Here is a 19,137-nt window from a genome sequence, read left to right on the forward strand (position 1 = left end):
ATCTCCAAGTAGTAATAAGAGGCTGTTGTATTGATATCTATATCTACTGGAAAAGGGCGGGGGGGGGAGGGGCTAAAGGGTTCCTTGTGAGAACACCATGACATGCATTCTAAGGATATCAACTGAATTTTAAACATGTCTTTCTAAAACTAGTTTCCGGTGGATTATTTTAATTGACTGCCACTTCCGATGTATAATTTAATTGTAATTATTTTTAAATATGCTCTTTTCTCTGAGATAGAGTGATCTGCTTAGACTACAGTAAAAAGAGTTTAAGTTATTTAAAGTTAATGCCATAATTCCGTATTAAAGCCAGGAATTAAGTTCTGAGTAGGTTTGGTTATAGTAATGAAGAGTATAAATGTATCTTTATTAGCTGTAATGTTTGGAGTCTATTTACTTCGATCTCCAGAAATAGATCATCTTACCTCGGAGAAAATATTTAATAGACATAGACAAGATCTCAAGGAAATATGGGTAAACTGGGTCTTATATCTGAATGGGAAATCGTTGGAATATTCAGAAAGCAAGAGCATTTGTTTTCAGAAGCTCCGTTTTTCTACGTTGAATCAAACTGTCTAGTTATGCCCCAAATGAAAATAGGAGTAAGTTTATGGTATAAATTTGCTTGTATTTCGAGCACTGTTGTAGCGGTTGGTTTGACAAAGACATTTTTGCTTTAAGTAGTTCTTTACATTATTTTACCTTTGCCATTTATTCAAATAAATTGGGGGTCAGAGTTATTCTCTATTCGGCGCTATGTCGTTGCATTAACGAGATCCGCCTAGATGCAGTTCTCCGACTGAGACGCAGAGTGTCGCTGTTGGCCAATGCGATGAGGGAGCGGCTGCTGGGGGTCCATGGCAGACTCCGGCAGTATCGCAGGCAGCCTGTACAGAGCGGAGAAAAGACATAGCAGAGATATATCCACACAGACTCACTGAAAACATCAGTCTGACAGGCGTCTCCATGAAATATTGAGAAGAGAATCCATTTTATTTATTCAGCCTTATCTCAGAAGGTTTCAATTTAGCTGGAATCTAAAACTCCCAATGTGTTCGGAATGGATGAGGAGAACAAGGCAGTGAAATTAAGAGGGAAATGGATAAAAACAAGAGACAGAAACAGGGTCCGGAGATACGAATGGCAAGTACTGTTTTTTCCCTTCTTATTCTCTTTGTTCTGCCCGACGCTCTCTGAGCAGCTTCGCTATGCGATTCCTGAGGAAATGGCCAGAGGTTCCCTCGTGGGGAACCTTGCCAAGGATTTGCGGATGAATGTCAGAGGGCTGTCATCCCAGAGCCTCCGTATTGTCTCTAGCTCAAAAAGTCAGTATTTCGCCATTGGTGCAGAAACTGGAAACCTAAATGTAAATGACAGAATAGACCGAGAAGAAATATGTGGAAAATCCCCCCTTTGTGTTCTAAATGTCGAAACGGTAATTGAAAACCCTTTCAACGTTTTTCATGTGATTGTAGAAATCCAAGATATTAACGATAATCCGCCGTATTTCACCAGAAGCAATGTTGATTTAAAAATAAGTGAATCTGCGCTACCCGGGGCTTGGTTTCCATTAGAAATAGCGCAAGATCCTGATGTTGGGATCAACACAGTACAGAATTACCAGCTCAGCCAGAACCAGTACGTTGTCTTGTCAGTGAAGGAGAGTGCAAATGGCAATAAATACGCAGAGTTAGTTGTGGATAAGCATTTGGATCGGGAGAAGCAAAGTTTCCACCACTTCATGTTTACGGCTGTGGATGGGGGAGACCCAGTCAGAACTGGGACTCTTCAGATAAGGATTAATGTCACCGACGCCAATGACAATCCCCCCGTATTTACTGAAGAGATCTACAAAGTCAGCCTGAGTGAAAATCTACCACAGGGCTTCTTAGTGCTTCAGGTGAAAGCCACGGATAAAGATGAAGGGTTATATGCAAAGATTGTCTACTCTTTTAGCAACATACCCTACAGTATTCCTAGACTATTCAAGATGGATCCTGATAACGGAGAAATTACAACTAAATGGAATCTGGATTATGAAATGGCAAACAACTTCTTATTGGATGTGGAAGCGACAGACGGCGGAGGTCTGACTGCTCACTGTAAACTTCAAATAGAAATTCTTGACGAGAATGACAATGCCCCAGAGATAACGCTGACATCTTTGTCCAGTCTAGCTCCCGAAGACTCTTTGGAGGGGACACTGATAGCTTTGATCAATGTCATTGATCAAGATTCTGCTGAAAACGGAAAGGTCATTTGTCATTTAGAAGAAAAATTGCCTTTTAAAATAATATCATCTTCTAATAATTACTACAAACTCGTCACAGACAGCACCCTGGACAGGGAAAGGACCCCGGAGTACAATATCACAATCACGGCCACAGACAAAGGCTCTCCGCCCCTCTCCACCCAGAAAACCATCCTGTTGCAGATCTCCGATGTCAATGACAACGCCCCTGTCTTTGAGAAGCCTTCCTATACCGCCTATGTGCCAGAGAACAATCCCTCGGGGGCCTCTATTTTCAGTGTAAAAGCCTCAGACCGGGATCTGGACCAGAACGCCCGAGTCACTTATTCCATCTTGAGCAGCAACCTGAAGGAGCTGCCTCTCTCCTCCTACATCTCCATTAACTCCCAGACCGGAGTGATCTATGCGCAGCGCTCCTTTGACTACGAGCAATTCCGGGAGTTTGAGATGCAAGTGAAGGCCCAAGACGGCGGGTCCCCGCCTCTCAGCAGCAATGTCACCGTCAGGGTGTTTGTTGTGGATCAGAATGATAACGCCCCTCGCATCCTGTACCCTTCCCTCGGAGCCGATGGCTCCGCCTTATTCGAGATGGTCCCTCGCTCCTCCGAGGCAGGTTATCTGGTGACAAAGGTGGTGGCGGTGGATGCTGACTCAGGACACAATGCCTGGCTCTCCTACCACATGCTCCAAGCCACGGACCCGTCGCTCTTCAGCATTGGGCTGCAGAGCGGGGAGATCCGGACAGCCCGCGCCTTTGCGGACAGAGATGCCTTGAAGCACAGGCTGGTCACCCTGGTGAAGGACAACGGGCAGCCGCCTCTGTCAGCCACAGTGACTCTCAACCTGGTGTTTGCCGAGAACGTCCAAGAGGCTCTTCCAGAAATGAGCGACCAATCGGGTGACTCGGCACCTCAGTCTGATTTACAGTTCTACTTGGTGCTGGCTTTAGCTCTGATCTCATTTTTGTTCCTCCTGACAGTGACCCTGGCCACTGTGATGAAATTGCGAACGTCAGGAAAACCCAGTGTTCTTCGATGTTTGAATTCTGACATCTATTCCAAGGCCCATCCCAGTTATCCACCGAACTACTGCGATGGGACTTTACCTTATTCCTACAATCTCTGTTTAGCCACAACTACCGGTGATAATGGCCTTAATTTATTGAAAACCGATGGTCAGAATGATACACCAGGGAATATTCTTTGCAGTAAAGATTCTGGAATGTTGTATCTGAGCAGCAACAGTAACGACCCAAACTCTCAGTCCAAAACTCTACCGAAGGTGAGCGAATGAACTGATCCATTAGTGTTCTTCTTAGTATTTGCCATGTCTCGGTATTTTTAAAGGTAACCTGATTATTGATAATCTTAATTAGAATAAGAAAAGGAGTACTTGTGGCACCTTAGAGACTAACAAATTTATTTGAGCATAAGCTTTCTTGTGCTTCATCGGATGAAGTGAGCTGTAGCCCACAAAAGCTTATGCTCAAATAAATTGGTTAGTCTCTAAGGTGCCACAAGTACTCCTTTTCTTTTTGCGAATACAGACTAACACGGCTGCTACTCTGAAACCTTAATTAAAATGTTTAGTATCTAAAAGATCGTGTATTAATCCGGAAGAAGAATTTTTCGTTTTGTGTTTTTTATTTATGTTGACCACACATTTAGTTGGAGGTTGTGAATTTTTGAGAAGTGTATTTTGATATGATTGTGATATTGGCATGTCAAGTTCCAGCTCATGCCAAAGTTCCCATGTTTTAACTGACAGCTGACAGATACAGAGCTGGACTCTTTCTAGCTCACTTGTGGGTTAATGTTGATAAAGTAGGTATTAGATTTAAAAGAAAGTGTTTAGACTGTATTGACTGCTTGTGAGTTGCTGCCTGCATTAATCTTACTTGTTATATCTATGTTCCATATTGTAAGGTAATATCTGAGCCGTTGTATTGTGAGCCTCTGTGATGGTATGAATTGCCACACGGAAGAGGGACATCAGTTAGTGTGAAGAGGGTCTCTTGTACAGAAATTATGCCCATCTTTAAAGAGGAGACCCAGAGATATCAGACATTCTAAGGGGTCATTCTAAGGGGTCATTTTAAAGAGCTCTATTACTGTGTGAAACCTCTGCCTTTTGGACTTACATGTTCCTATTTATTCTTTAATTAGTACTTTTTTAAAGTTTAAGCTAAAGTGTTTTATCCTTTTTAGAGAAAAGTAGATCTTTTAAAAATGTACTTTTCGCCTTTAAAAAATTGTGTCCTTTATTTGTTAGTATCCTAGTATCTCAGCAAGAGGTGCCATAATATAGAATGTGCTGGACTGTGGCTTTCAGTTGTCTAGTGGATATCTGTTTTGTTCTAAAGGTTTATTACTTAATGCATGTGCACTGGTATTTGTTAGAATCATAGAATCATAGAATATCAGGGTTGGAAGGGACCCCTGAAGGTCATCTAGTCCAACCCCCTGCTCGAAGCAGGACCAATTCCCAGTTAAATCATCCCAGCCAGGGCTTTGTCAAGCCTGACCTTAAAAACCTCCAAGGAAGGAGATTCTACCACCTCCCTAGGTAACGCATTCCAGTGTTTCACCACCCTCTTAGTGAAAAAGTTTTTCCTAATATCCAATCTAAACCTCCCCCACTGCAACTTGAGACCATTACTCCTCGTTCTGTCATCTGCTACCATTGAGAACAGTCTAGAGCCATCCTCTTTGGAACCCCCTTTCAGGTAGTTGAAAGCAGCTATCAAATCCCCCCTCATTCTTCTCTTCTGCAGGCTAAACAATCCCAGCTCCCTCAGCCTCTCCTCATAAGTCATGTGTTCTAGACCCCTAATCATTTTTGTTGCCCTTCGCTGGACTCTCTCCAATTTATCCACATCCTTCTTGTAGTGTGGGGCCCAAAACTGGACACAGTACTCCAGATGAGGCCTCACCAATGTCGAATAGAGGGGAACGATCACGTCCCTCGATCTGCTCGCTATGCCCCTACTTATACATCCCAAAATGCCATTGGCCTTCTTGGCAACAAGGGCACACTGCTGACTCATATCCAGCTTCTCGTCCACTGTCACCCCTAGGTCCCTTTCCGCAGAACTGCTGCCTAGCCATTCGGTCCCCAGTCTGTAGCGGTGCATTGGATTCTTCCATCCTAAGTGCAGGACTCTGCACTTATCCTTATTGAACCTCATCAGATTTCTTTTGGCCCAATCCTCCAATTTTTCTAGGTCCTTCTGTATCCTATCCCTCCCCTCCAGCGTATCTACCACTCCTCCCAGTTTCGTATCATCCGCAAATTTGCTGAGAGTGCAATCCACACCATCCTCCAGATCATTTATGAAGATATTGAACAAAACCGGCCCCAGGACCGACCCTTGGGGCACTCCACTTGATACCGACTGCCAACTAGACATGGAGCCATTGATCACTACCCGTTGAGCCCGACAATCTAGCCAGCTTTCTACCCACCTTATAGTGCATTCATCCAGCCCATACTTCCTTAACTTGCTGACAAGAAAACTGTGGGAGACCGTGTCAAAAGCTTTGCTAAAGTCAAGAAACAATACATCCACTGCTTTCCCTTCATCCACAGAACCAGTAATCTCATCATAAAAGGCGATTAGATTAGTCAGGCATGACCTTCCCTTGGTGAATCCATGCTGGCTGTTCCTGATCACTTTCCTCTCATGCAAGTGCTTCAGGATTGATTCTTTGAGGACCTGCTCCATGATTTTTCCAGGGACTGAGGTGAGGCTGACTGGCCTGTAGTTCCCTGGATCCTCCTTCTTCCCTTTTTTAAAGATTGGCACTACATTAGCCTTTTTCCAGTCATCCGGGACTTCCCCCGTTCACCACGAGTTTTCAAAGATAATGGCCAATGGCTCTGCAATCACAGCCGCCAATTCCTTCAGCACTCTCGGATGCAACTCGTCCGGCCCCATGGACTTGTGCACGTCCAGCTTTTCTAAATAGTCCCTAACCACCTCTATCTCCACAGAGGGCTGGCCATCTCTTCCCCATTTTGTGATGCCCAGTGCAGCAGTCTGGGAGCTGACCTTATTAGTGAAAACAGAGGCAAAAAAAGCATTGAGTACATTAGCTTTTTCCACATCCTTTGTCACTAGGTTGCCTCCCTCATTCAGTAAGGGGCCCACACTTTCCTTGGCTTTCTTCTTGTTGCCAACATACCTGAAAAAACCCTTCTTGTTACTCTTGACATCTCTCGCTAGCTGCAGCTCCAGGTGCAATTTGGCCCTCCTGATTTCATTCCTACATGCCCGAGCAATATTTTTATACTCTTCCCTGGTCATATGTCCAACCTTCCACTTCTTGTAAGCTTCTTTTTTATGTTTAAGATCCGCTAGGATTTCACCATTAAGCCAAGCTGGTCGCCTGCCATATTTACTATTCTTTCGACTCATTGGGATGGTTTGTCCCTGTAACCTCAACAGGGATTCCTTGAAATACAGCCAGCTCTCCTGGACTCCTTTCCCCTTCAAATTAGTCCCCCAGGGGATCCTGGCCATCCGTTCCCTGAGGGAGTCGAAGTCTGCTTTCCTGAAGTCCAGGGTCCGTATCCTGCTGCTTACCTTTCTTCCCTGTGTCAGGATCCTGAACTCAACCAACTCATGGTCACTGCCTCCCAGATTCCCATCCACTTTTGCTTCCCCCATTAATTCTACCCAGTTTGTGAAGAGCAGGTCAAGAAAAGCGCCCCCCCTAGTTGGCTCCTCTAGCACTTGTGCCAGGAAATTGTCCCCTATGCTTTGTGTTGAACAATAACAGATGATTATGCACGATGTACCAGTATTCTCCACTTTATGCACATAACCTGATATCAATTCACTTTCAATATTCCCTAGCAGCATTTGATTAGCTCTCAAAATGTGTGGAATATCATTTTATCTGTACTTCCATGAGGAATACTATCTATAAAATTGTTCATTAATTGTAGCAGGTGCTTCATTCCATGGTAAGTGATGTTACATATGGAACTGGCATGTTTGTGGATGAGGTGTTCCCTGTTCCATATCATATGTAAATATGATTATGGGGTGAAACTTGGCTCCAGAGGAGCCCTGGTTCATTCAATTTGATCTATCTGTTTGCACTTTGTGTGATATGGACAGTACATTAAATAGGATAAAATATTTATAAGACCATTCCCTTAATTATGTCACAATATTTTCTGGGCAGAGCATTCCACTTCTCCCTCAGAAATATCTCTAATTTCTTTGTTCTTTCATAAAAAAGGAAATTTAAAAATCTATGTTTTGTCATACAAAAGGATATAGTAAAAATAAATTAGGTTGCCAAGTGACACATTTTATAGTGTAGAAATGTCAAAGTTAAGGTTGCCAGTGCAACCCTGTTGTGAATATACATATGGCACAGCATTTATTTCATGGTCATATGCTATTTTTTATTGAGACCATGACTCAGTTGGAACCTGTAAATTGAACAGTGAATGAGTCAGAGATCTGCAGTGAACTAAGCAAGGGCTTACTGAGTGCAGAAGTTGAACAATGTGCAGTGAAGGTGGCAATGATCTGGTGGGATCATGCAGGCATCCTGATTCACACTGAGAAAGTAGGGCAATCAGCTAGTTATCTTAGGTGCCTGTACACGAACTCAAGAAGCCTGGGAAACAAGCAGGAAGAACTGGAAGTCCTGGCACAGTCAAGGAACTATGACGTGATCAGAATAACAGAGACTTGGTGGGGTAACTCACATGATCAGAGCACTGTCATGAATGGGTACAAACTGTTCAGAAAGGATAGATGGGGGAGAAAAGGTGGAGGAGTTACACTGTATGTAAGAGAGCAGTATGATTATTCAGAGCTCCAGTATGGAATTGGAGAAAAGCCTGTTGAGAGTCTTTGGGTTAAGATTAGAGGCAACAACAACAAGGGTAGTGTTATGGTGGGCATCTGCTATAGATCACCAGACCAGGAGGGTGCGGTAGATGAGGCTTTCTTTGGACAACTAACAGAAGTTTCCAGATCGCAGGCCCTGGTTCTCATGCGGGACTTCAATCACCCTGACAACTGCTGGGAGAACAATGTAGCAGTGCACGGACAATCCAGGAAGTTTTTGGAGAGTGTTGGGGACAACTTCCTGATACAAGTGCTGGAGGAACCAAATAGGGGCCATGCACCTCTTGATCTGCTGCTCACAAACAGGGAAGAATTGGTAGGGGAAGTAGAAGTGGGTTTCTAACTGGGCAGCAGTGGCCATGAGATGGTCAAGATCTGGATCCTGACAAAAGGAAGAAAGGCGAGCAGCAGAATATGGAACCTGGACTTCAGAAAAACAGACTTTGACTTCCTCAGGGAACTAATGGGCAGGATCCCCTGGGAGGCTAATATGAGAGGGAAAGGAATCCAGGAGAGCTGGCTGTATTTTAAAGAAGTCTTATTGAGGCCGCAGGAACAAACAATCCCGATGTGCAGAAAGAATAGCAAATATGGCAGGTGACAAGCTTGGCTTAATAGTGAAATCTTCAGTGATCTTAAAAACAAAAAGAAAGCTTACAAGAAGTGGAAACTTGGACAGATGACTAGGGAGGAGGATAAAAATATTGTTCAAGAATGCAAGGGTGTAATCAGAAAGTCCAAATTGGAGTTGCAGGTAGCAAGGGATGTGAAGGGTAACAAGAAGGAAGTGTGGGACCCTTACTGAATGGGGGAGACAACCTAGGGACAGATGATGTGGAAAAAGCTGAAGTACTCAATGCTTTTTTGCCTCAGTCTTCACAGATGAGGTCAGCTCCCAGACTGCTGCACTGGGCAGCACAGTAAGGGGAAGAGGTGAGCAGCCCTCAGTGGTGAAAGAACAGGTTAAGGACTATTTAGAAAAACTGGACATGCACAAGTCCATGGGGCCAGATGGAATGCATCTGAGGGTGCCGAGGGAGTTGGCTGATGTGATTGTAGAGCCATTGGCCATTATCTTTGAAAACTCGTGGTGAATGGGGGAGGTCCTAGACGATTGGGAAAAGGCAAATATAGCGACCATCTTTTAAAAAGGAAAGAAGGAGAATCTGGAGAACTACAGACTGGTAAGCCTCACCTCTGTCCCCTGAAAAATCATGGAGCAGGTCCTCAAGGAATCCATTTTGAAGCACTTTGAGGAGAGGAAGGTGACTACAAACAGTCAACGTGGATTCACCAAGGGCAAGTCATGCCTGACCAACCTGATTGCCTTCTATAACGAGATAACTGGCTCTATGGATATGGGGAAAGTGGTGGACATGATATATCTAGACTTTAGCAAAGATTTTCATACAGTCTCCCACAGTATTCTTGCTAGCAAGTTAAAGAAGTATGGATCGGATGAATGGACTATAAGGTGAATAGAAAGCTGGCTAGATCGTCGGGCTCAGTGGGTGGTGATCAACAGCTCAATGTCTAGTTGGCAGCCGGTATCAAGGGGAGTGCCCCAGGGGTTGGTCCTGGGGCTGGTTTTGTTCAGCGTCTTCATTAATGATCTGGATGATGGGATGGATTGCACCCTCAGCAAATTCATGGATGACACTCAGATATAGTGGAGGATAGGGATAGGGTCCAGAGTGACCTAGACAAATTGGAAGTTTGGGCCAAAAGAAATCTGATGAGGTTCAACAAGGACAAGTGCAAAGTCCTGCTCTTAGGATGGAAGAATTCCATGCACTGCTACACGCTGGGGACTGACTGACTAAGTGGCAGTTCTGCAGAAAAGGACCTGGGCATTACAGTGGACAAGAAGCTGGATATGAGTCAGCAGTGTGCCCTTGTTGCCAAGAAGGCTAATGGCATATTGGGCTGCATTGGTAGGAACATTGCCAGCAGATTGAGGGAAGTGATTATTCCCCTCTCTTTGGAACTGGTGAGACCACATCTGGAGTATTGCATCCAGTTTTGGACCCCCCACTACAGAAAGGATGTGGACAAATTGGAGAGAGTCCAGCAGAGGGCAACAAAAATGATTAGGGGTCTGGGGCACATGACTTATGAGGAGATGCTGAGGCAACTGGTCTTATTTAGTCTTCAGAAGAGAACAGTGAGGTGGGATTTGATAGCAGCCTTCAACTACCTGAAGGAGAGTTCCAAAGAGGATGGTGCTAGGCTGTTCTCAGTGGTGGCAGATGACAGAACAAGGAGTAATGGTCTCAAGTTGCAGTGGGGAAGGTCTAAGTTGGATATTAGGAAAACCTATTTCACTAGGAGGGTGGTGAAACACTGGAATGCGTTACCTAGGGAGGTGGTGGAATCTCCATCCTTAAAGGTTTTAAGGCCTGGCTTGACAAAGCCCTGGCTGGGATGATTTAGCTGGGGTTGGTCCTGCTTTGAGCAGGGACTAGATGACCTGCTGATGTCTCTTTCAACTCTAATCTTCTATGATTCTATGAATGAGGCAGGAGATCAGAGAGTGAATAAAGAGTATAAAAAAATACCAAACTACTTCAACTTGTGCACTGAATGGGGCGAGGGCCTTATTGAAAAATAGAATGTGATTGTGTAATTCAAGAATATATTATAATATATATGCTGTCATAAATACAAAGGGAAGGATAAACCCCTTTAAAATCCCTCCTGGCCAGAGGAAAAATCCTCTCACCTGTAAAGGGTTAAGAAGCTAAAGGTAACCTCGCTGGCACCTGGCCATAATGACCAATGAAGAGACAAGATACTTTAAAAAGCTGGGAGGAGGGAGAAAAACAAAGGGTCTGGGTCTGTCTGTAGGCTGCTTTTGCTGGGGACAGAACAGGAATGGAGTCTTAGAACTTTTAGTAAGTAATCTAGCTAGGTCTGTGTTAGATTATGATTTCTTTAAATGGCTGAGAAAAGAACTGTGCTAAATAGAATGACTATCCCTGTCTGTGTGTCTTTTTTGTAACTTAAGATTTTGCCTAGAGGGATTCTCTATATTTTGAATCTAATTACCCTGTAAGGTATCTACCATCCTGATTTTACAGAGGTGATTCCGTTACTTCTATTAAAAGTCTTCTTGTAAGAAAACTGAATGCTTTTTCATTGCCCTAAGATCCAAGGGTTTGGGTCTGTGGTCACCTATGCAAATTGGTGAGGATTTTTACCAAACCTTCCCCAGGAAGTGGGGTGAAAGAGTTGGGAGGATTTTGGGGGGAAAGACATGTCCAAACTATGTTTCCCAGTAAACCCAGTTAAAGTTCGGTGGTGGCAGTGTCAATTCTAAGGGCAAAGGGTAAAATTAATTTGTACCTTGGGGAAGTTTTAACCTAAGTCGGTAAAAGTAAGCTTAGGAGGTTTTCATGCAGGTCCCCACATCTGTACCCTAGAGTTCAGAGTGGGGAAGGAACCTTGACATATGCAAAACAGGTAGCTTTAAGGTGTCAGGGACAATTTTATTTATGGCATTTCTAGATTTTCAAAGTATTTTATTTTGCAACTATTTTTATCTTTTAATTTGTTTTATGGAATGATACAATTTTTAATTAGGAGATAAATTTTGCTACTGTCTTATTTTCTCATATGTTTATAATTTCTGGTATGTAAAAGCTGATTCTTCTCGGAATGCTAGGGATAATGTGAGTTGAAGTTGTCTTGTTATTTTCATTGCTTGTTTTCATTTTCTTACTGTTTTCTAATTTTTTTAAACTTTATGTTCTGATAGTGCCCAAGTCTCTACTTCTAACTGAGGGTGAATCTTTTTGGAAAAATTGGGTAAAAAGAGTTTAGCCATTTTTTATAATGAGGATAGTGATGAAATTCATTTCCTATTATTAAAAAGAATTCCAATGGTTTTTTTCTAGCTCTGAAGAGAGGAGTACAAAGTTGACAATCTGTAGAAAGATTGTTCTTAGCCAGAGGAAATTCTTTGCAGCCTTCTGATGAAAACTAGTTTGATTTGGTCAGTTGATAATGGTTTTAAAATCATGTTTTATTCATATATTGTATTGTTTGGTTTTAGACATAAAAACTTTTTAAAAATTATGGTCACATGTTTAAATGACAGAAGGCAGCACAGTGCATGTGTTCATAATTAAGGCTATGTTTTAGTCATGGGTATTTTTAGTAAAAGTCATGGACAGGTCATGGGCCCTAAACAAAAATTCACGGGCCCATGACCTGTGCATGACTTTTACTAAAAATACCTACCGTGACTGAAACTTGGAGGGGGGTGCTCAGGGGCAGTCTGGGGGCACCGGAGTGCTGGGGGAGGCAGTCAAGGTGACCCGGGACCCCCTCTGGCACTGGGGGAAAGGGGTGCATCCGGGACCCTTGCTGGTACTGGCGGGGATTGGGGGTTGGTGGGGCTCCCTACCTGGCTCCGCATCCCTGCAGCTCCTAGACGGCGGGGGCAGGAGCCAGGGCAGGGGCTCCTCCACTACTCCTGCCACAAGTGCCAGCTGCTGCAGCTCCCATTGGCTGGGAACCGCAGCCAATGGGAGCTGTGGCTGCAGGTGCCGGCAGCACATGGTACAGAGACACCCCACCCCACACCCCTCGACTGCCTAGGAGCTGCAGGGGAGCCCCCCATCCCAGGTAAGCACCCCCCTCAAACTCCTGCCCCTAGCCCTGAGCCCCCTCCCACACACCCAAACTGCTGCTGCTGGCCATGGGGCTGCTGGGCTTGGGCAGCCCCTGGGCCAGCACCAGCCAGTCACTGCAGAAGTCACAGAAAGTCACAGAATCCATAACTTCTGTGACCTCCATGACAGACTTGCAGCCTTATTCATAACTAATTTAGAAATATTCTGACTCCCTCACTGCAGTATAAAGTTGAATTCTCATGTGCTTAAAGATAGATACATGCTTATGCATGTTTCTGAATCTGGGCCTGAATGAGGCAAGATTCAGTGAATAATGAATGGATCCTATGGCTCAGTCCCCCATTCTGGGCAACATAATGTTTACAATTAGAGCAGGGTATACCTGTATTTGCTCTACTTAAATCATTTTAGTGACAGCAAATTTAACTCCTTACCTTGGAACGGGTCCTCTAACGTGCCCACTGCACCCAGGAGGAGTCACACTGACTTCCATTGGATTCCAAACAGGTGCATGGACTTTTGCTACTGGATAAAGATGCAGGATCAGGGATTTGTGCTGTTGTAATTGAGAGCAAAATTTGACCCTTGGTACACACTCTGAATGGTGCTCAGGGAATGCGACAGGGACATATATTATAATATATTGGATTTGATTAGATTATAACCTTTCACTATATTAAGATTGCAAAATCAGGCACTGAGAAGTTAGGAAATAACAGAATTAAGGCTGTGCATGCAATTTTAATTTGTTTCCCTGTGTGTATGCATCATGCCACAGTCTTTAATTGTTTGATCACATACTTTTCCCCTGCCTCATTCAATGCACGGGTGGACTGTGTTCACTGAATGGGAAGCTGTTCAATTATTTTTTCCATACTTAGCATTCAGTGTGTGGCCTCATAACTTATTTACTGCAAAGAGGGTGACCTTATAGAAAGTGTGAACAATCGGGACAGGGAGTGTGGGGTAATAGGCGCAAATATAAGAAAAAGCTCCGAATATCAGGACTGTCCCTGTAAGATCGGGACATCTGGTCACCCTAACTACAAATCACTGAAATCCTGCATTATTATTGAAATCCTGCTGAATTATTAATTTCATCATGGGTTTCCTCATTGTGGCCTTTCATCACCATAGTGTCTGAGAGTCTCACAAACATTAATTGATCTTTTTAACACTCATATGAAGTAAATTAACATTATTATCCCCAATTACAGAGAACTTACAGTCCAAATTGTGAAGTGTCCCATAATTTTGGTAACACAGTTTGAGACAGGTCCTGATTTTTCACAATATTTAACATTTTATAGCACTTTATATGTTCAAATCACTGCACATGTTGATTTCAGTTCTAGTTGTGAATGTTCAGTACTTCTGCAAATCAGGTCCCAAGTATCTGAAATTAGGCTTTCGGAAAATGAGGACCACACCATGAGTGGCCACCTGTGAAAACTTTGGTATAAGTGACTTGCCTAGCATCACATAAGAACTTTGTGGGAGATGCAAGTATAAGATTCGGTTCTCCAGGGTGGCATTCAATGTCCTTAATCAGGAAAGCATCCTTTCTCTTCCTGTAATACCAGGCTTCATTTATTACACAACGTCCAGATTTTACAACACTTGAAGCAACCTTAATTCTGACATTTCCTGACTTCTGAGTGCTTGATTTCAGAACTTTAACATTACTTTAATGTAAGGTTCAGCTTTTGGTGTTTCCATTTGTCAATGTATATTCCTAGGTTTTTTAAAAACTAATTTTGGGGAAAAAACAGAATTTGTTGTATGGAACCATATTAACCTCCCACATGGGTCATCAGCAGGGTTGGGACCTTCAAAGCCACAATGTTATCCTCTCTGTGGACCAACCTCTAAAGTGGGAAGAGACAAATATTTCCCCAGTGCATTTCACAGCTACTTGCTAGACAGCAGAGGACTGCTGAGACTCAGAAATTCTGTGTTTGGTTCCAACTTCTGAAGAAAACTGTGTTGTAGTGATTACAGACCCTTCCTCCCTGTTCTTCCCCAAGCAAACCCCTTCTGTGCTTTTTGTCTTCAGCCTGTACTTGTCCCAGTCATTCTCAAAGCCCTGCTCTCTCCTTAGTCTCCTCTAGTCCCTGTGTATTCAAGTGAGGCGACCCTTCTTCAAACTGTGTGGGTGCTTGTAAGAGGGGCCCTGAGATCACAACAGAGACAGTCTCCTTGCTTTCAGTTCCAGTACAAGGTTCTAAACAGCCCCTAACTAACAGGAGGAAGGAAAGGTCTGAGCACCAGCAGCCCTGCAGAGGAGCATGCTTAGTCACTGTAACAGGGCCTCCTCATCCCACTTCTATCTCCATCTACACAGCAGAGACCCATGTGCTGGTACAACACCTTGTGCAGTTTATTTATATATGAGTCCCACCACCTTCACTGCATACATAGCACCTTTCCAAACCTGCTTTCCCCCTTTTCACTTCCTTTCTGTGCCTATTTGTGGGCTCTGGCTAATGGCTTTTTTAGCCTTTCTGCCCTGTCCCACCCACAAATTAAGCACAGGCCTGCCTCCTCAGCTCCAATCTGCTATGCCTGTTTGGATCTGCTGTGAACAGAGGGCTGACTCAGGGTTTCATACCTAGCACTCTATCATAGTCGCGCTGTTATTGTGGCACATGTGCAGTCCCATTGCATGTAGAATCTCTGTGGGGATAGATCGTTCTCCATGCAGACAGAATCTTTAGAGAACAGAGCTGCCTGCTTCTGAATCTCTACTGAGAATGTGCAAACTCTGATTTTTCATAAGTTTATAACTCAGCTAAATGCTTGCAAATCTTCACAGGGACTGCAAAAGGCACAATCCTAATACTATGGTGCCCACCCAGTAAATTTGCATATCAATGATCCAAAGCATCAGGTCAGGAGAGCTTCTCAATTAAATAAAAATAATGAGGAGTCCTTGTGGCACCTTAGAGACTAACATATTTATTTGGGCATAAGCTTTCATGGGTTAGAACCCACTTCATCAGATGCATGGAGTGAAAATACAGGAGCAGGTATAAATACATGAAAGGATGGGGGTTGCTTTACCAAGTTTGAGGTCAGTCTAATGAGAAATCAATTAACAGCGGATACCAAGGGAGGAAAAATAACTTTTGAAGTGGTAAGAGGGTGGCCCCTTACAGACAGTTGACAAGAAGGTGTGAGTAACAGTAGGGAGAAATTAGTATTGGGGAAATTGTCTGTATTTTCACTCCATGCATCTGATGAAGTGGGCTCTAACCCATGAGAGTTTATGCCCAAATAAATTTGTTAGTCTCTAAGGTGCCACAAGGACTCCTCGTTATTTTTGCTGATACAGACTAACACAACTACGACTCTGAAACCTCTCAACTAAATGGTTCTAAGAATTTTTTCAACATGAGAAAAACAATATGTTTTCCCCTAATTCTATTCTCAGAAATGCCTGAACTGTTTTAGCTGAAGGTCGAAAAACATTCAGCCTGAGGAAGCATGGAAAATTTCAGTCCAAACAATTAAATTTGACAAAGTTTAAGCAACGGAAAAGAGTTTTATAATTGCAAAATTAAGCACTCCTAAATAGGCATTGCTACCAGCTCTAATTTAATGGAATTAATTACTGTACGTTATTAGGTATACACAATATTTAGCCTTCTTCTCTTTTGCTTAATAAGTTGTTTAAAGATGTTTCATACCCTTTATGTGTTCACTGAACATTAGCCAATTTATGAATGAATGAATACTAGTTTCACACATATGAATGTCTCCATTGACTAAACCGGCTGTTGAATCAGCCCGAGAATGAGTCAGAATTCCCATAGAAACAGAAGTAGCTGAACATGTTATCTAAAACTGTATATCATGTGTACCCACAAAGAGGTGTAATTAAAGTTGTATGCACAATCTTATTTTGGGGATTTACTGAAAGGTGAGTGCTTAGCTTTGCAACCTTAACATTCTGTTAAAATAGATTTTGTATGGATTTTGACTATGAAAGATAATAAATATATTGTATTAAAATAATATAGCAAAACTGATTACTAATTTAACAGCTAATATGTTTGCAGAGCATATGAATCTAAATCTTAAATAGCAATGGCTCAGGCAATTCAATCACTTATGCTTGTATTTATAAAGTCACTGAGATTATTGAGATGTATGAACTTCTCACATGGCCAGGTTTACTGGGCTGGTACTTAAGAGTATTATTATTAAATTATACAAAAGAGTCGAAGAGCAGTAAACCAAAGAACAATAATTCTTTAATTTGCATCATGAAGAAAAACATTGTAGATGAGACTTGAATGGTAGATAAACAGAGAGTAAGAGAAACGGACCAGCAGAAAGACAGAACTCGACATTTTAAGCATTTCCGATTTATAATGACTGGTGCATCTGAAGAAGTGAGGTTTTTACCCACTAAAGCTTATGCTCAAATAAATCTGTTAGTCTTTAAGGTGCCACTGCACTCCTTGTGGATTATAAGAAACAGTTCCAGAGTTACATCGAAATTCTATCTGTGTCCGCATGTTAATTAAAAAATTAGACAGATGAGAACATCTAAAGAATTTAAACAATTTGAAAAAATGAACTCAGGGGAAGTTGATTTTTTCTGAGATGCTGCGGTTATTGGTTGAGACTTTGAGTGCCGCTGTTCACCAATCAGGGGGAGAAATGCAATGAGAGATCCAGGAAGCCCTGCTATTGTTACACAGCACAGAACACAAAGAGATCAGACTCACGTTCATCGGGTCTGGAGACTAAAGGGAACATCATCGATTGAACTCAATCCCTCCTCCACCCAGGCTTCGAAGAAGTATTTCGGAAACACTCCTCTAAAGAGTTGTATCTATAATAGCTGTACAGAAATCTCATGAATACCAATCTGAGGCAATTCTTCGCTTGCTGGAAATGATTGATTCACAAGGGCACCGGAACTGGTTACCGTTTGGGAAGTAGTTTCTGGGCAGAATGGTTATTCGATTCCTGAGGCAATTAAGAAAGTGTCTTTCTTGGGGATATCGCAAAGGATCTGGGGCTGTGTAAAAAGGGGCTCTCAGACCACAGAATCCAGATCATATTGAAAGGTGGGACGCAGTATTTTCTCAGTCTAAACAGCGACCATTTATATTTGTGAGACAAAATAGAGAAGAGATCTAAGGCCGAATACAAGGTCTCTGTTACTTCTTTGAAGTTTTAGTAGATGATATATTAAAGGTTTTGCAACAGAAATGGAAATCGCAGACATTAATGATGATGCGCCAAGCTTCCAAGCTAAATGGAAACTTTTTAAAGACATGATAATAGAGGCTCAACTTAAATGTATAGCCTAAATTTAAAAAAAAAATAGTAAGAGAACCAAAAAATGCCACCGTGGCTAAACAACAAAGTAAAAGAAGCAGTGAGAGGCAAAAAGGCATCCTTTTAAAAGTGGAAGTTAAATCCTAGTGAGGAAAATAGAAAGGTGCATAAAATCTGGCAAGTTAAGTGTAAAAATATAATTAGGAAGGCCAAAAAAGAATTTGAAGAATAGCTAGCTAAAGACTCGGAAAGTAATGGCAAATAATAATAATTAATAATTAATTAAGAACATCAGAAGCAGGAAGCCTGCTAAACAACCAGTGAGGCCACTGGATGGTCGAGATGCATAAGGAGCACTCAAGGATGATAAGGCCATCGCGGAGAAGCTAAATGCAGGGGTGAAAAGAACTTAAATTTCTTACCGCTATGGTTGTATTGCAACCCCCTTTCCCACCTCCACTCTTACACACTTAGCTTCATGGATCCCTTTGTATGACTTTGATACAGTAGCTGTCTACTAGTTTTATTGGAGAGCAGTGGTTCCCAAACTTGTTCTGCCGCTTGTGCAGGGAAAGCCCCTGGCCGGCGGGGCCAGTTTGTTTACCTGCGGCGTCCACAGGTTCGTCTGATCGCAGCTTCCACTGGCTGCAGTTCGCTGTGCCTGGCCAATGGGGGCTGCGGGAAGTGGCGCGGGCTGAGGAATGTACTGGCCACTGCTTCCAACAGCTCCCATTGGCCTGGAGCAGTGAACTGCGGCCACTGGGAGCAGAGATCAGAGGAACCTGTGGACGTGGCAGGTAAACAAACCGGCCAGGCCCGCCAGGGGCTTTCCCTGAACAAGCAGTGGAACAAGTTTGGGAACCACTGGTCTAGAGTATTGGTAGTAGCTTTAGGGTATGTCTACACAGCCAATGTTAAAGCGTTGCCCTGGCAGCGCTTTAACGTGGCTGTGTAATCAGGACTCCTGCGCTGGGAGAGAGCTCTCCCAGCTCTGTAATAAAACCACCTCTGCAAGGGGAATAGCTAGCTACCAGCACTGGGAGCGTGGCTCCCAGTGCTGTAGCACTGTCTACATTGCC

General features: G+C 43.1%; 1 protein-coding gene across 9 annotated transcripts in view; it reads left to right on the plus strand.

Moving 5' to 3' along the window:
* LOC125641569 (protocadherin gamma-C5) overlaps window positions 1–19,137 on the plus strand; it is a 426,447-nt gene that overhangs the window by 145,500 nt on the left and 261,810 nt on the right. The window contains exon 1 of one of the 9 annotated variants that reach the window (XM_048861698.2): window positions 927–3,535. The exons of the other annotated variants lie outside the window; for them this stretch is intronic. Within the exon in view, the coding sequence (XP_048717655.2) occupies window positions 1,064–3,535 (2,472 nt within the window). The 5' untranslated portion in view covers window positions 927–1,063. Of the gene's footprint in view, window positions 1–926; window positions 3,536–19,137 lie in introns of those variants that run through there. 9 annotated transcript variants of the gene reach the window in all.

This window comes from Caretta caretta, chromosome 8 (genome assembly GCF_965140235.1).
Source record: "Caretta caretta isolate rCarCar2 chromosome 8, rCarCar1.hap1, whole genome shotgun sequence".
Classification (NCBI taxonomy): Eukaryota; Metazoa; Chordata; order Testudines; family Cheloniidae; genus Caretta; species Caretta caretta.